This window comes from Rutidosis leptorrhynchoides, chromosome 9 (assembly GCF_046630445.1).
Source record: "Rutidosis leptorrhynchoides isolate AG116_Rl617_1_P2 chromosome 9, CSIRO_AGI_Rlap_v1, whole genome shotgun sequence".
Classification (NCBI taxonomy): Eukaryota; Viridiplantae; Streptophyta; class Magnoliopsida; order Asterales; family Asteraceae; genus Rutidosis; species Rutidosis leptorrhynchoides.
The window spans coordinates 341,495,517-341,510,184 of record NC_092341.1 but is presented as its reverse complement, the minus strand read 5'-3'; the positions used below and the strand labels follow the sequence as shown (position 1 = coordinate 341,510,184).

The following is a 14,668-nucleotide window of genomic DNA, read 5'->3' as shown; positions in this document are numbered from 1 at the left end:
ATTATTATTATTATTATTATTATTATTATTATTATTATTATTATTATTATTATTATTATTATTATTATTAACATTATTATTATTATTATTATTATTATTATTATTATTATTATTATTATTATTATTATTAACAATATTATTATTATAAGTATTATTATTATTATTATTATTTTTAGTATTATAATTATTATTTTCATCAACATTAAACCTGATTATTTATTATCATTATTTTAGTATTATCATTAATTTAACAAGTAAATGTTATTTATATAAAAATATACTTAATACCTATAATATAAATATAATGATATTTTGATTTAAAATATATAGAATGGAAATATTTTAAAGAAACATATAAATTATAAAATCATATCACTAATAAAAAATATATATAAAAATTATTCGATTACAATTATATGTGTTGATATATATAAATGATATAGGTTCGTGAATCCGAGGCCAAACCCTGCGTTGTTCAATATCGTTATATGTATTTTTACTACAAAATACACTATTGTGAGTTTGATTTGCTCCATTTTTAAATGCTTTTGCAATATATATTTTTGAGACTGAGAATACATGCGCTGCCTTTATAAATATTTTACGAAATAGACACAAGTAATCGAAAACTACATTATATGGTTGGATTATTAAACCGAATATCGCCCCTTCAAGTCTAGTAACCTAAGAATTAGGGAAATGGCCTCTAATTGACACGAATCCTAAAGATAGATCTATCGGGCCCAACGAGCCTCATCCAGGGTATGGATGTTTTAGTACTTCATGGAAGTCAGCTTGACTTGGCCATGGTGTTCTTTATGGTTGAACTCTTTTTAAGGGCCTAACTATCTTTCAAAACCAATCATTAACGAAAGCATTGAAACACATCACGTCTCTCGGATATGGTAAACCATGCATTCTATTATGCTTAAGAAAATTTAGACCATTTTGGAATGTTAATACGTCACCCAACCGAGTCGCTCAATTGGATGAGCCGTCTGAACGTGTATGCCTGTAGTCAGACTGTACGGGCGTCGGGGGTAAGGGACGTTGCTGTCTATTCAGAATCTTCAAGCCTAACGCAGTACCTAGTGACATGTCTTATGACAGAGGTGTTTAGAACCAGTGTAATGAATACAAGGCCTCTGCCTATTCATGAGCCAGCATTCTATAATCTCGGCAGAATAACTGATGAAGTCATAGTATGCACTCACTTTAACCTTATCTGAATTACGAATTTTATCGCATTTACTTTATCTATCATATAAATTAGAAAATCCCAAATTAAATAACCACTACTCCCTAACTATCTTAGGCTTAAATATAGGTTCGATTCTACTGATATCTCAAAAATACAACTCTAGGTCATACTTCCCTTACTTATAAGGAGTAGTAAGATTTAGGCCCCACTAAATATAAATTTAAAACATTACCCTCTCCCACGAGTGGCTGATCCTGGCGAGCCGCGGCCCGACGACACCGCGCAAATAAAAACCGTCCGTTTCGGCCATATCACGGGAGAATACGAAGTTTTTGGCGCTGCTGCCGGGGAACTGGTATCAGGCAATACTGCTCTCTATCAAACTTATTCACAAGCATTTAGTTGTGTCTAAGAAAGACAATTATACACGGACTTGGTTGTTGGATTTTCCGAAAAGTCACCAATTATATTGGGACCAAAAGGATTGCCTCTCCGTAGTCGGCTTGGCCACTTGGTTTGTTGAATAGTTCATGCAGAGCTCTGTTACCGAAATTCCAGGGAATCATTAGGCAGAACCAAAAACATATTCAACCATAGGATAGTTAGTTAATTAAATTAGAAAACCTTATATTACTTTAGACTACCTTAGATCAAACTAGATAAAATTAGATTACCTTAGAATTAGATTACCTTAGACTAGTTTAGCTTACTTTAGATTATCTTAGTTTATCTGCGAAAAATTAAAAACAAAAAGGCATACCTAGTGTATGACCCAAACTCGATCTAGACCAGGGCCGTTGCTATTCGTACCTGATCCAGACGCAATAATCTCTAAAGCACGCAAGGAAGCACGAATCAGAAATCAAATGGCGTTACGCATTACTTTAGCAGAAAACACCAAACCCTCGATTGAAGGTCGAGGAGGACCAATCAGATTTCCATAGATTTAAGGACACTCGTTCGAGTTAAAACATCACATCATCCAGCTCATCCAAAATAGCTTTTAGTTTCATGGATTACATAACGACGATCCTAATTCTCACCTGGATAAATTCATATCTCTTTCGAACTCCTACAAACAGCCAGGGATAGGACAAGATATAGCCCGACTATACTTGTTCCCCTATTCTCTCACTCATCATGCTCAAACTTGGTTTGAAAGACTGGAAAAAGATTCCATCACGTCATGGACGGAGATGGCTACTAAATTCCTAACCAAATATTTCCCTCCTTCTAAACAAACCAAACTGAAGAATGACATCATTAACTTCAAACAAAGTTATGATGAATCTCTTTACACTGCATGGGAGCGATTCAAAATCCTGCTGAAGAAATGCCCTAATCACCAGCTAGAACGGTCAGCCCAAATCTGTACCTTCTACAATAGTCTTACGGTAAATCATAGGACGACGATCGATGCAGCAGCTCAAGGGAATCTGATGAACCAAACCGTAGACAAAGCATGGGAATTGCTCGAGAACATGACAATGCATCATCATGACTGGAACAATGGTGAAACAACTTCATCATCTGCCCCACTCTCTGCACTTAACAATCAAACGGAGGCCATCAAATCCCTCACGGATAAGATGGAATCTCTTGCTAAATAACTCGGAGAATTGAAGATGCAGCCGCAGCAAGTTAACCAAGCTTAGGCTTGTGTTAATTGTACCAACCCGCAACCCACTGAAGAATATCAAGTTGAGTACGAAAACCCTGACGGTTCAGTCTGTTATGTTCAATACCCAGCTCGTCCACCAAATCCCGGATTTAATCAACCACCTAGGGTTAATCAATTTCAGCGAAGCAATCAACCTTTCCGCTATCGCTATCCACCTTATCCAGCCCAACAATCTCAATTGACCTACGATCAACCACTTTCACTCACTGGTCCCCCAGTTTAGGAAAATTCCCCTACCACCCAGATTACAAAAGCAACTAATCCCACTCTCGGAGCTGATGATCAATTGACTCAGTTCATTCAAGAACAACAACAACTAAATCAGAGAACTGCAGCCAGACAAGATTGGATGGAGATACTAATGAGAAATCAATTGGCTCTGCTCAAAAGTTTGGAAAAGTAGCTCAGACAGTTATCACAACGCCTTGAAACCCGACCGCAGGGAAGATTGCCAAGTAATACTATCCAAAATCCCCACATAGAAGAAGCAAAGCAAATGGATTTCGTGATCCCAGAGGAAGAACCGCGGAGAAGGTCAGCTAGGCTCAAGAACAAATCGACATCTACTCAGAAGCTGGCCCCTGAAACTCCAGTTCGCGTACCTTATCCTGGAAGGCTATAAGAAGAACCATCCAAGCTTGATTCCTTCAAACTTGATGGAAGATTCCTGGACTTTATGTCCAAAGTTCCCAACCAGAAGAGATACATCCGAAGGCTTCTTTCTACAAAGGAGAGGATACCAGACTCTAACAAAATTCCACTGAGTGAAGAATGCTCTGCATTACTCAGAAACTCTCTACCACCAAAGCTAGGAGATACAGGCCGATTCGTTTTTCCGTGTTCAATCTACCAATCTGGAACCATTCATGCGCTAGCAGATTTAGGAGCAAATATCAACCTAACCCCTACTCTCTATACAAGAGATTAAAGTTAGGAGACTTGTCACCAACCAAAATGACAATTCAACTTGCCGATCACACAATTCGATATCCTAAGGGCATAGTTGAGAACGTCTTGGTAAAAGTCGACAAATTCTTGTATCCTACGGATTTCGTAGTAATGGATATTAAGGAAGACCTACACACACCAGTAGTGTTCGGAAGACCTTTCATGAATACGGCTAGGACTGTCATTGATGTGTATAAACAAACCTTAATCTTACGATCGAATGGGGAGAGCGTTACCTTCAAAATTGACTGACCAACCGATCTTTCTGGACAGGCAGAGGTGTTTGCTATTTCCACCAGACGGATCACTTCCGATGACGAGTCTTCACCACCAGCCAATGATATCAAGATGGGTGTCAAATCACAGTCTATAGATGACCCAGAAATGGAAGAAGAGGATCCCAGCAAAGAAATAGAGGAAGAGGAGGAATCTGAGGAGGAAGAGGAAATGGGAGACGTAAAAGAAACTGCAAAAATACTCGCTCCAAGCACTGAGCGTCATGAAGAAATAATGAGGCTTGAAACGGAAGATCACAGTTTAATCATTCGCTTCAAGAAGAAGACCGACAAGGTTGAGGTTAAGGATATAGAAATTGATCCTGCAAGTATCAAAGTAGAGAATCAGAATACTGAAGAAACCCGTTCATCAGACGCATACTCAGAAGAACAATACACCGATGATAATGAGGAAGAGCAACATGAAGACAATCTGAATAACTCACACTCTCCAACCGAACCAGATCAAGGGGAGCTGGACTCTTCTTCAGATCGAATTCCGGTTATATCTACACAAGCAGACATGATTACCTTTATCAATGATACCGATGAATTTGAAGACATCCTCGAAGCCATCCGAAAATCAACCATTGATTTTTCACTACGCTTAACAGAACGAATTATGGCTATCAGAGAAGAACACCACCTCTATCTCCGAAGAGAAGACAATGATGTTGAAATCCTAGAAGAATGCATTCAAGACTTTATCAATTCTCTTCACGATCATATCTATCACGAAGAAAGGCAACGAGAGCACAATTCAGTAGTTCGCACTATTCTTGAGACAAGATTCTTTCGAGATCAGAAGATCATTTACTCTAGGGACTACAACGCCTTAGCCGGATCTGCACTTCCGTTCTCACGAAACCAACGAGCACTACTGACTCTCATCCCGAAGCATATGGATCTTTCCACCAGACGCCCGACTTATCACACTGATTTGCAAATGATCGAGGATATTCACAGCTTTTTCGCTCTTTTAGAAAGAAATAATTTTGAAAGCACACCAGACAGACTAGTGATTTACGTAACAATTGATCACCACGTTGATCTGATTATCAAAGAGTTACGAGACGCTGTTATGGAGGAAGCAAGGCGAAAAAATCCATTCTCTCATCTTGAACCAGACCGAGTCAACATTGCCACCTATGTTACGAAGTAGCTATCACATATCTTCCACGAATCCGCAGATCCAAGTTTCACATTTAAAGATGGATGTCGGGAGATATACTCAAAGACGGTGAAATTAATACTAGGATCAGAATTACTGTTCACTTCTTTCCAGCTTCATCTTTTAACTAATCTGTGCAAAGCCACAGACTCCTACTGTGGAGATCACCGTTCCGAAGACTTCGAGATTCTAAAGATACAGTTTCTGACATTATTCGAAGACCTCCGAAATGAGCATCCCGTCAGAGAAATAATCACCACCAGCATTGCTTCTATGATTGACATTCATGGGTTAACCAGCAGAGCCATGGATCATATTCTTATCGGACTTCAGGACTTATCAAGAGCCGAAACTGCGCACTACTTATCTTTCAGAAGATCTTCAAGAGAAGTACCGGATCTGTTACCACTATTGGTCCGACACTTTCTCAGGATTTATCCACCAAGACTCACATTCCCTCGAGAAGAGCAAGATCACAACCATTAGCGAGAAATGTTTGCTTTTTAAAGCATCACTACGGTCGAGCCAACGACCTTAAACAAAAGCGCTTCTCGGGAGGCAACCCGTGCAATAAAGTAGAGTAGAAGAATAAAGGATGACAAATGAGCCGATAAAGACGCAAGGATTGGAAGCCAGCCGCATCTGCTAGGGGTATTTCTTTCTTTTTCGCTACTAGCTCAAGATTCAAACTATGCCACATCCTAGCTTATCACTAAGTGTGGGATAACACCCAATAAAAGCACTAGACAAATATCCCAAATCTTCAACTAAAACTCCTAAGTGTGGGATACACTAGGAACATTGAGGACAATGTTCGTCTAAGTGTGGGATGTTGGTACCTTTTTATGCTGTATTATAATAACCCATTACGAAGATTCCAAGTCCTTAAGCCAAATTTCAAAATTTTTGAAAGAACCCCTTTTCGAAAAAGTATTTTTAAAAACCTAAAACGTTTGTCAATAAAAATAAGGCTTAAGTAAGGTGGAATTGTTAGATTGGAATCTCTAATAGAGCATTGCATGACTAAGGCATTATCGACCTAAATTGATTATGGTGAGGCACCCCAAATAAGACCAGCATTCATCTTTAATGCTTCACTATTTTCAGTTGAGAGTGCCGATGTCTGTGCTCAGAATCAGAACTTGCTTTAGATCAACATCTCCAAGCAGCGAAACGTGATTCGGTTGTAATTAAAAGAGCTAGCCATTTTTCAAACATAAGCCTTCCGCACCTCCACCACTTCTACTCCACATCACCTTTAATATTACTCGAAAAATCCAGAAAACGAGAACTCCTTCCGAAAACCCGATGCTATAAAACTCTCAAGTATCATGGCAAAGGTCTTGAAAAAGTTTACCGGCTAAAAGTTTCTCGAGATGAAGTCTCCAAATATATATATATATATATATATATATATATATATATATATATATATATATATATATATATATATATATATATATATATATATATATAGTTCTGAAAAAGGAGCAGAACTAAATAAGAGAAATGCCGAAGAGAACTAGACCGAAAATGATTATCAAATGAAGAAAAATTCAAAAGTGCTTCTCAAAATACTTCAGTACTCCTATCTATCCGAATAAAAGTATGTATAAAGACTACATTACCCTTTATCTCACCCCTCAATAATAACTTCACTACCACTCCAAAATTCCTTTTCCATCATTGACAAATGACCCATAAAGATGAGATTACTACCGTTCTCGCATTATCAGCAAGGATTTGAGTCTTTATCAAGCCTATGACGATGGGTGCAGCATGACTGGCTATGAGCGTTTTCATTTCTTAGATCTATAGGGAAACCTAAACACTTGAGTGATTTGAGTGACCCGTGAAAGCTAGCTTATGTCATGTGTAACCTCCTCGCATGCTTGCAGAGATAATTTCAATCCTAACATAGATGACTCACCTTATCTTTTACTCTTATAATAAAAGTAAACCGTTTAGGCTATTAGAAAATAAACGTCAAAAAGATTCTTAAGGAAATGAGAGTTTGCTTGAGGACAAGTAAAGTCTAAGTGTGGGATATTTGATATCGGCTAAAAAGTCACGTTTTCACCCCGGTATTAAGGCCCAAAAACAAGAAAGATTCGAACTTTTTCGGAAAAATACCCACTTCATCGGTTAGAATTGAAGAACAAGTAATTACAAAGGCGGTGCAAAAAGAATCAAGAGAATCAGAGCTAAAATGAAGATTCTAGATCAAAAACGGTGAAAGATAAGAAATTAAGTTACGATCTAGTGAATCAAGGCTGACCAGCACCAAAAACGGCCTGCCATACGGCTTTTCATACGGCTTGCCAGTATGGGGTACGGCCTGCCAAACGGTCCATCAAACGGCCCCAAGAAACGGGCTGCCAAGCAAACGGCTTGCCAAATACGGCTCACCAAACGGGTTGCCATACGGCTTGCCAGCCGTTTGCAGGCAAAAACTTTGCTTATTTAAAGGGTCTTTGTCATTCATTCCAACACACACTTCAATTCACTTCTTTCTCTCTCTTGTACAGTATTAGTCATACTCTCAAGTCCTTCGACTCCGTGCGGGAAACCTAGTACCCGGAGAAGAACGCTGAAGATTGTATTAGGAGCGGTCTGGAGTCTTGAAGTTGTCACTTTTGTATTCAGAACTCATTTAATCTACTGGTACTTCTATCCTTTATCTTATATAATGTTTTATGATATTGTGGCCATGATTAGCGAGTAGTTATCTTTAGTGTATGCTATGATGTAAGCAGTTATAATGCCGAAATAATATTATGGTTTGTGTATGCTGTCGAAATGCTTTCCGATTATGCTTTAAACTCAATCGCTTTTCCAACTAATAGAACGTAGTTATAGGCTCTGTTATTGGGAAGTCGCGAACCCCAATTCAGAGTACACTATCTGTGTCACCCCTTGGTAAGAGAAGTCTATCGGATACAACGTAAGATCGACTGAGGCACACCGGTTGTAGTAAGTCTATCAAGCTTTGGATTCTGACTGAGGACTCTTTCGTAATGAAACATCTAACTAGACCCTTAGTATATTGTCGGTCCTAGATCATGCTAGTGTAGTCACCAAGCATATAAACTTCGTACGTGCACGCTGAAGCACATCAGTTGTTGTAAGCTGTACATCTGCTAAGTAAAGCCATGGAACATGGTTAGTGTTGACCAGTACACTGCACCATAACGCGGTCTCAAGCATTGCACCCCGCTTGAGGGATTCTTAGTTAATTAAGGAACTGTTTGTTTAGACACATAAAGGATTGGACAATTAGGATAACCGAACGTGTTCATGGAAGTCAGCTTGACTTGGCCGTGGTGTTCTTTATGGTTGAACTCTTTTTAAGGGCCTAACTATCTTTCAAAACCAATCATTAACGAAAACATTGAAACACATCACGTCTCTCGGATATGGTAAACCATGTATTCTATTATGCTTAAGAAAGTTTAGACCATTTTGGAATGTTAATACGTCACCCAACCGAGTCGCTCAATTGGATGAGCCGTCTGAACGTGTATGCATGTAGTCAGACTGCACGGGCGTCGGGGGTAAGGGACGTTGCTGTCTATTTAGAATCTTCAAGCCTAACGCAGTACTTAGTGACATGTCTTATGACAGGGGCGTTTAGGACCAGTGTAATGAATACAAGGCCTCTGCCTATTCATGAGTCAGCATTCCATAATCTCGACAGAATAACTGATGAAGTCATAGTATGCACTCACTTTAACCTTATCTGAATTACGGATTTTATCGCATTTACTTTATATATCTTATAAATTAGAAAATCCCAAATTAAATAACCACTACTCCCTAACTATCTTAGGCTTAAATATATGTTCGATTCTACTGATATCTCAAAAATACGACTCTAGGTCATACTTCCCTTACTTATAAGGAGCAGTAAGATTTAGGCCCCGCTAAATATTAATTTAAAATAGTACCCTCTCCCACGAGTGGCTGATCCTGGCGAGCCGCGGCCCGACGACACCGCGCAAATAAAAACCGTCCGTTTCGGCCATATCAGGTTGTATTCAACGCGCGGTCGAATTTGGATATACGTTGTTTGGTACCTAATATATCTAATAGGTTGGGTTATTTGTTGTACGTGTATATATATGTATGAAATATAGCCGAAATATTTAGTATTTTTTAATGATGTCCGTTTCGCGTATAGTTAGTCGCGTTGTGTCCGTAAAATTATTTCGAGTTGAACGGTGGTCTCGGAAAAATTCAACTCGCACCGAGCGAGAAGATAGGGCCCATAAAAATTCGGGTGGAATTATTTTCTTTTATTTTAATAAAATTATATATTTACACTTTAAACCCCTGAAAAAATGTAAACTTAAGGGGTTGTTGTGTAAATTGAGCTAAAGTTGAGGGACCGATTACAGTGTGAACACAAACTCAAAACGACAATCCGAAATAACTGAAACGACGAAATTCTGGGTGTGTTTTCGTATGTAGGATAAAATAAAATAAAATAAAATAAAATAATAATAATAATATATGTAAACAAAGAGAATTGGGTTGCCTCTTGGTTACTAAAAGTAACTTTAAGAGAAAAACAAAATAAAAGAGATTCCTCTATTATTACATCTACGTATGTAAAGTAGAGAGAAAAACAAAACCAGCCTCTAGTTTACTACTATACATAAATGTGGAAGCTAGAGAGGTATAGTAGCCTTCTTTTGATTTGCTTTATTAGCATATATAGAAGAAGAGAGCAGAGGTTGTGACTTGTGACTCAAAATTTACATTCACTTTATTTGTAATTTTGAGAGAAATAAAAAAATCATTTATTTAACCCCACATCAATATTCCTATTATGTTTCCATTCTACGTTCTATTGTGCCAAAACACCACCAACAATGGTGGTCACAAACAAATAATTATATCCTTACGAAGGGCGCCATGTTCTTCTCTTTTCTTAATGGATCATGTGGTATCTAGAGCATTCGTTTCTGCGTCTGACAAATTAAAAGTTTCCGCGTATTTTGTTAAAGGCTACAAAGGGATGGCCTAGAAAACAAAGAAAATAAAAGAAGAAAAAGGAAGAAGAAAAAAAAGATGGAGAAAAAGAGGAAGAATAAATAAGGCAAAGAGAAAAGCTACAAGTGTCAAGCTTGAAAAAAAAAAAAAACATAACAAAACAACATGCAATGGTGAAAGGCCACGTCGAAAGGCCTATTATATGCATATAGTCAAAGAGCATCATAAACAACAGATTATATCATTGTAAAGAAAACAATAATTGTTGTATTTTGGGAGAATCAAAACTGAGGACTAGCAGGAGCTAGTCATCTTCGCCGGAGAAGGGGATGAGTGATCTCGGTGGATATTACCCGACCCGAATCTGAGAATCAAACACATGGAGGAGTCAAAGATGGATCCCATGTATTGCTCAACTAAAAATACATGAGATTAAGAATTACCATGAATGCCCATGATCCTAAAAATGTGGGATTGTGAAGATATGGTTTTTGTTTAGTTTTTAATATAAATATATGTAAACAGAGAGAATTGGGCAGCCTGTTGGTTACTACAAGTAACTTTAAGAGAAAAACAAAATATAAGAGATGCCTCTATTATTACATTTACGTATGTAAAGTAGAGAGAAAAACAAAACCAGCCTCTGGTTTACTACTATACATAAATGTGGAAGCTAGAGAGATATAGTAGCCTTCTTTTCATTTGCTTTATTAGCATAGATAGAAGAAGAGAGCAGGGGTTGTGCCCCAAAATTCACATTCACTTTATTTGTAATTTTGAGAGAAATAAAAAAATCATTTATTTAACCCCACATCAATATTCCTATTATGTTTCCATTCTATTGTGCCAAAACACCACCAACAATGGTGGTCACAAACAAATAATTATATCCTTACGAAAGGGCGTCGTGTTCTTCTCTTTTTGTAACGGATCATTCAAAGAGGAGAATAACTAGACGACTCCATGTCTACAACAACAGAACCCAATCCAACATAAGTGGAATATGATGAAGATAAGATGTATGATATGACGATATCTTGAATTTGTTTTAAGAGTATAAGATACAAAATAAAATTAGATTAAAAGTAAATAAAACTGTAGAAACTGAATGTGATTTTTAGTTTAGGCTATAAAATTAGTTTAAGTGTTCATAAACTGCAGATATCTTGTCGTTGATAACTAACGCGCCTCAATAATGGAGGTTTTGATGCTACTATGACCAGTGGCAGATCTAATTTTCGTAGTCACTGGTGTCACTAGTTAAAAGTTCAAAAAAAATTACACTATCAAGTGGTGTCACACAAAAAAATTACACTAGCCAGTGGTATCATTAGTTAAAAACTCTGAAAAAATTAAACGTATTTCAGTAGTAACCCGTGCTATCACCAGATATAATATGATACCTCCTTTGACTATGACATCAAAGTTCATTGACTATAATTTATATAATCAACTTCAATACGGGTCCCATTCACAAAAAGAGTCACAAGAATAAAAAAATCACAAACAAATTTAAATTATACCAATTGCCCTCTTGATTTATATAAAATTATACAACAATCACTGAAGAAGTAAAGTAAAAGAACTAGTCATGCATGTTAGTGATGATGAACATGATGATGATGAATGAATGATGAAGAACACGCCATTAATCCTTGAAACAATGAGTGTTTTGATGTTAGTTTGTAGCTAAAAAACTGGAATAGAAGGTGAAAAAAAATCTCGGTTAGGGGTTTTATTTATATAGGAAACAACTAACTTGACCCTTAAGTCTAAATCCCTTAAAATTCGGCCTTCAAAATTTTTTCCGATACAACCCTGGCGTAATTTACGCTAGGCTTGGCGCAAATTACGCCACCATGTGAAAAGTTTGCGCTGGTTTACGCCAGGAAAACACACAAATTAAGAACGCTCGAGACGGTTGTCACAACGAGTTTACCATGCTAACATTGCAACGGAACTAGAAATGGTTAAAAAACGGTTAACGCTTAAAAGACGGTCAACGTCGTTTAACAATGGTCGATACGGTAAATGACGGCCGAGGCGGTCGAGATGGATGTTGATCAACGTTGATTTTCTAGATAAATTTCAAAAATAAACATTTCAAACATAAATATTTCAAATTAAAAGCAAATATCAATGTTTATTTTGAAATATTAAGGTTTGAAAAAATATATAATAAGTCAACGTTGGCCAACATTCTTCTCGACCCCGTTTTTTCTGTTGCGACGTTTTAAGGTCTTTGCTGTATGGACCCCGTCTCGCTTCTTTTTCGACCTCGGTAATAAGTAATATGTGAATAACAAACCAATTATATTCACATCATTTATAATTGAAGCACAATTCTCACATAGCATTCTGAGCAATTTTCGAATAATTATATTATTTTGTTTATTCAGATAAAAGATAAATATGATCATTTTAGATCATTTAGATTATTGATTCAGAATGATTATATTATATTGTTCACTTATTGTATCAAAGTAGCACCGTTGGCTGCCACGACTCAACCAACTTAGCAAGAGCTAAACGCGAAGACCCGCACACATCGCTCATCGCTCTCGCAGCATCCTTCTTTCTTTCGTTCAAAACATCTCGAACAATCCTCCCTTCATTCGACTCCATCAACTGTCTAACTCGCTTCTCGAACTCCTCACTCGTTACGGTCCCATTGTCCGACTCATCAATCGGCAGAGCCAATTTCATTTCCTCAACCATCACAATCTTATTCATCCGTTGTTCAGCATACAACGGCCACGCCAACATTGGCACACCCGCACGTGTCGCTTCCAATACCGAGTTCCACCCACAATGCGTCACAAACCCACCAATTGACTCGTGACTCAGCACTTTCACTTGCGGGGCCCAGTTCTTCACCACAAAACCCCGATCCTTTGTACGACATAAAAACCCGTCTGGCAATAACGTTGTTAAATCAAGTGATAAATTTAGTAGAAACTCCTCATATTTTGTAGTTGTTGGTGGGCTTCTTATAACCCATAAAAACCTATGTCCACTCCTTTCAAGCCCATTTGCAATATTTTTTAATTGATCAACTGAAAACAAGCACTCACTTCCAAAACATAAGTACACAACACTTTTGTTCGGTTGCGAATCTAGCCAAGTTAAACATTCATGATGATCATTACCACCGTCCGAAAGAAGCGGCCCGATGCAATAAAGTGGTGGTGTAGGCTGACCCTGAACACACAATCCATCTCTAATTGCATTAATCTGTTTTGGTTCGAGCGAATCAAACGTGTTTGTTATAATCCCGGACGATCTAGGCAAGTAATGCGCAAGTTCAAGAAAGTTTAAATAACCTGTCGAGTTTCTATCAAGAACGGGCACGGGCATGTCACGTGATGGGATGGGTGGCATGCCGGGTGAATAAATAAGTTTGTCCTTGTCTCTAAAACTTCCTTCGTATATTTGATCGAGAATTGGGAAGTAAAGAAGCTTAACGACGGAAGCAGCGCCCGAAGTAATGAAATAGTAAACCGGGACGTTTATTGATGCTGCTACTGCCATAGCTGAAGTGCAAAAAAGATCGATAATTAATGCACAAGGAGAAATTGTGTTAAGGGCTTTTGTAACGTTATGGACGCTTCGTTGGATTAAATCAAAAACGATGGCATCTGAAGACGGGTAGGCGTCAAGATCTAGTGGGATGTGGGGAAGGTGGTGGAACGTGATGGCGGGGAACGTGGCGGAGATGTGACGGATGTAGGTGGTGGTGGAACCGGTGTTGAAGGAATTGGTGAGGGTGAGGATGGAAATAGTGTAGGAAGGATGGTGTTTAATGATGAGTTTACCGAGTTCTACCATTGAAATAAGGTGTCCCATTAATGGGGATGGATACAAAACTATAGTAGCCATTTTGTGTTACTTTTGGTTAATGTGGTTGTGAGATATGTAGTTGTGGATGTTTGGATTGAGATATATATATGTGAAAGAAAACAAGGTGTTGGGTATTATTAGCTTATAAATAATACTGCAAAGCTTATTGTAAGGGTTAGAATAAATTACACCCTTTAGGGTTTATCATTGATCATATATATATAATACAAATTATAAGAGTTATACATGGACACCATACAAATATGTAAAGTAGATCTAGACTTATTTAAGCTAATCTTGTCCTCTAAGTATATCACATATCTTGTCCTCCAAGTATCTTGTTATTATCACTAATACCCCCTCAAGCGAATACGTGGGGGACCAACATGAAGCTTGACACGAAAAATCTCAAACAATGGACGTGGGAGACTCTTAGTAAAGATATCCGCTAGCTGAAGTGTAGTAGGCACAAGCTTTGGGTACAAGCGACCGGAAGAGATAAGTTCCCGGATGAAATGATAATCAATATCAATGTGCTTCGAGCGTTTGTTAGAAAC

General features: G+C 37.8%; 1 protein-coding gene and 1 non-coding gene across 2 annotated transcripts; both read right to left on the bottom strand.

Moving 5' to 3' along the window:
- Window positions 1–2,445: 2,445 nt before the first annotated feature.
- On the bottom strand, window positions 2,446–2,552 carry LOC139869494 (small nucleolar RNA R71). Its single transcript, XR_011766101.1, has one exon. It is a non-coding gene; the product is annotated as a small nucleolar RNA R71 (small nucleolar RNA).
- Window positions 2,553–12,749: 10,197 nt separating this feature from the next.
- LOC139869131 (UDP-glycosyltransferase 88B1-like) lies at window positions 12,750–14,150 on the bottom strand. Its single transcript, XM_071857453.1, has one exon. The coding sequence runs from the start codon at window positions 14,148–14,150 to the stop codon at window positions 12,750–12,752; it is 1,401 nt and encodes a 466-aa protein (XP_071713554.1).
- Window positions 14,151–14,668: the final 518 nt, after the last annotated feature.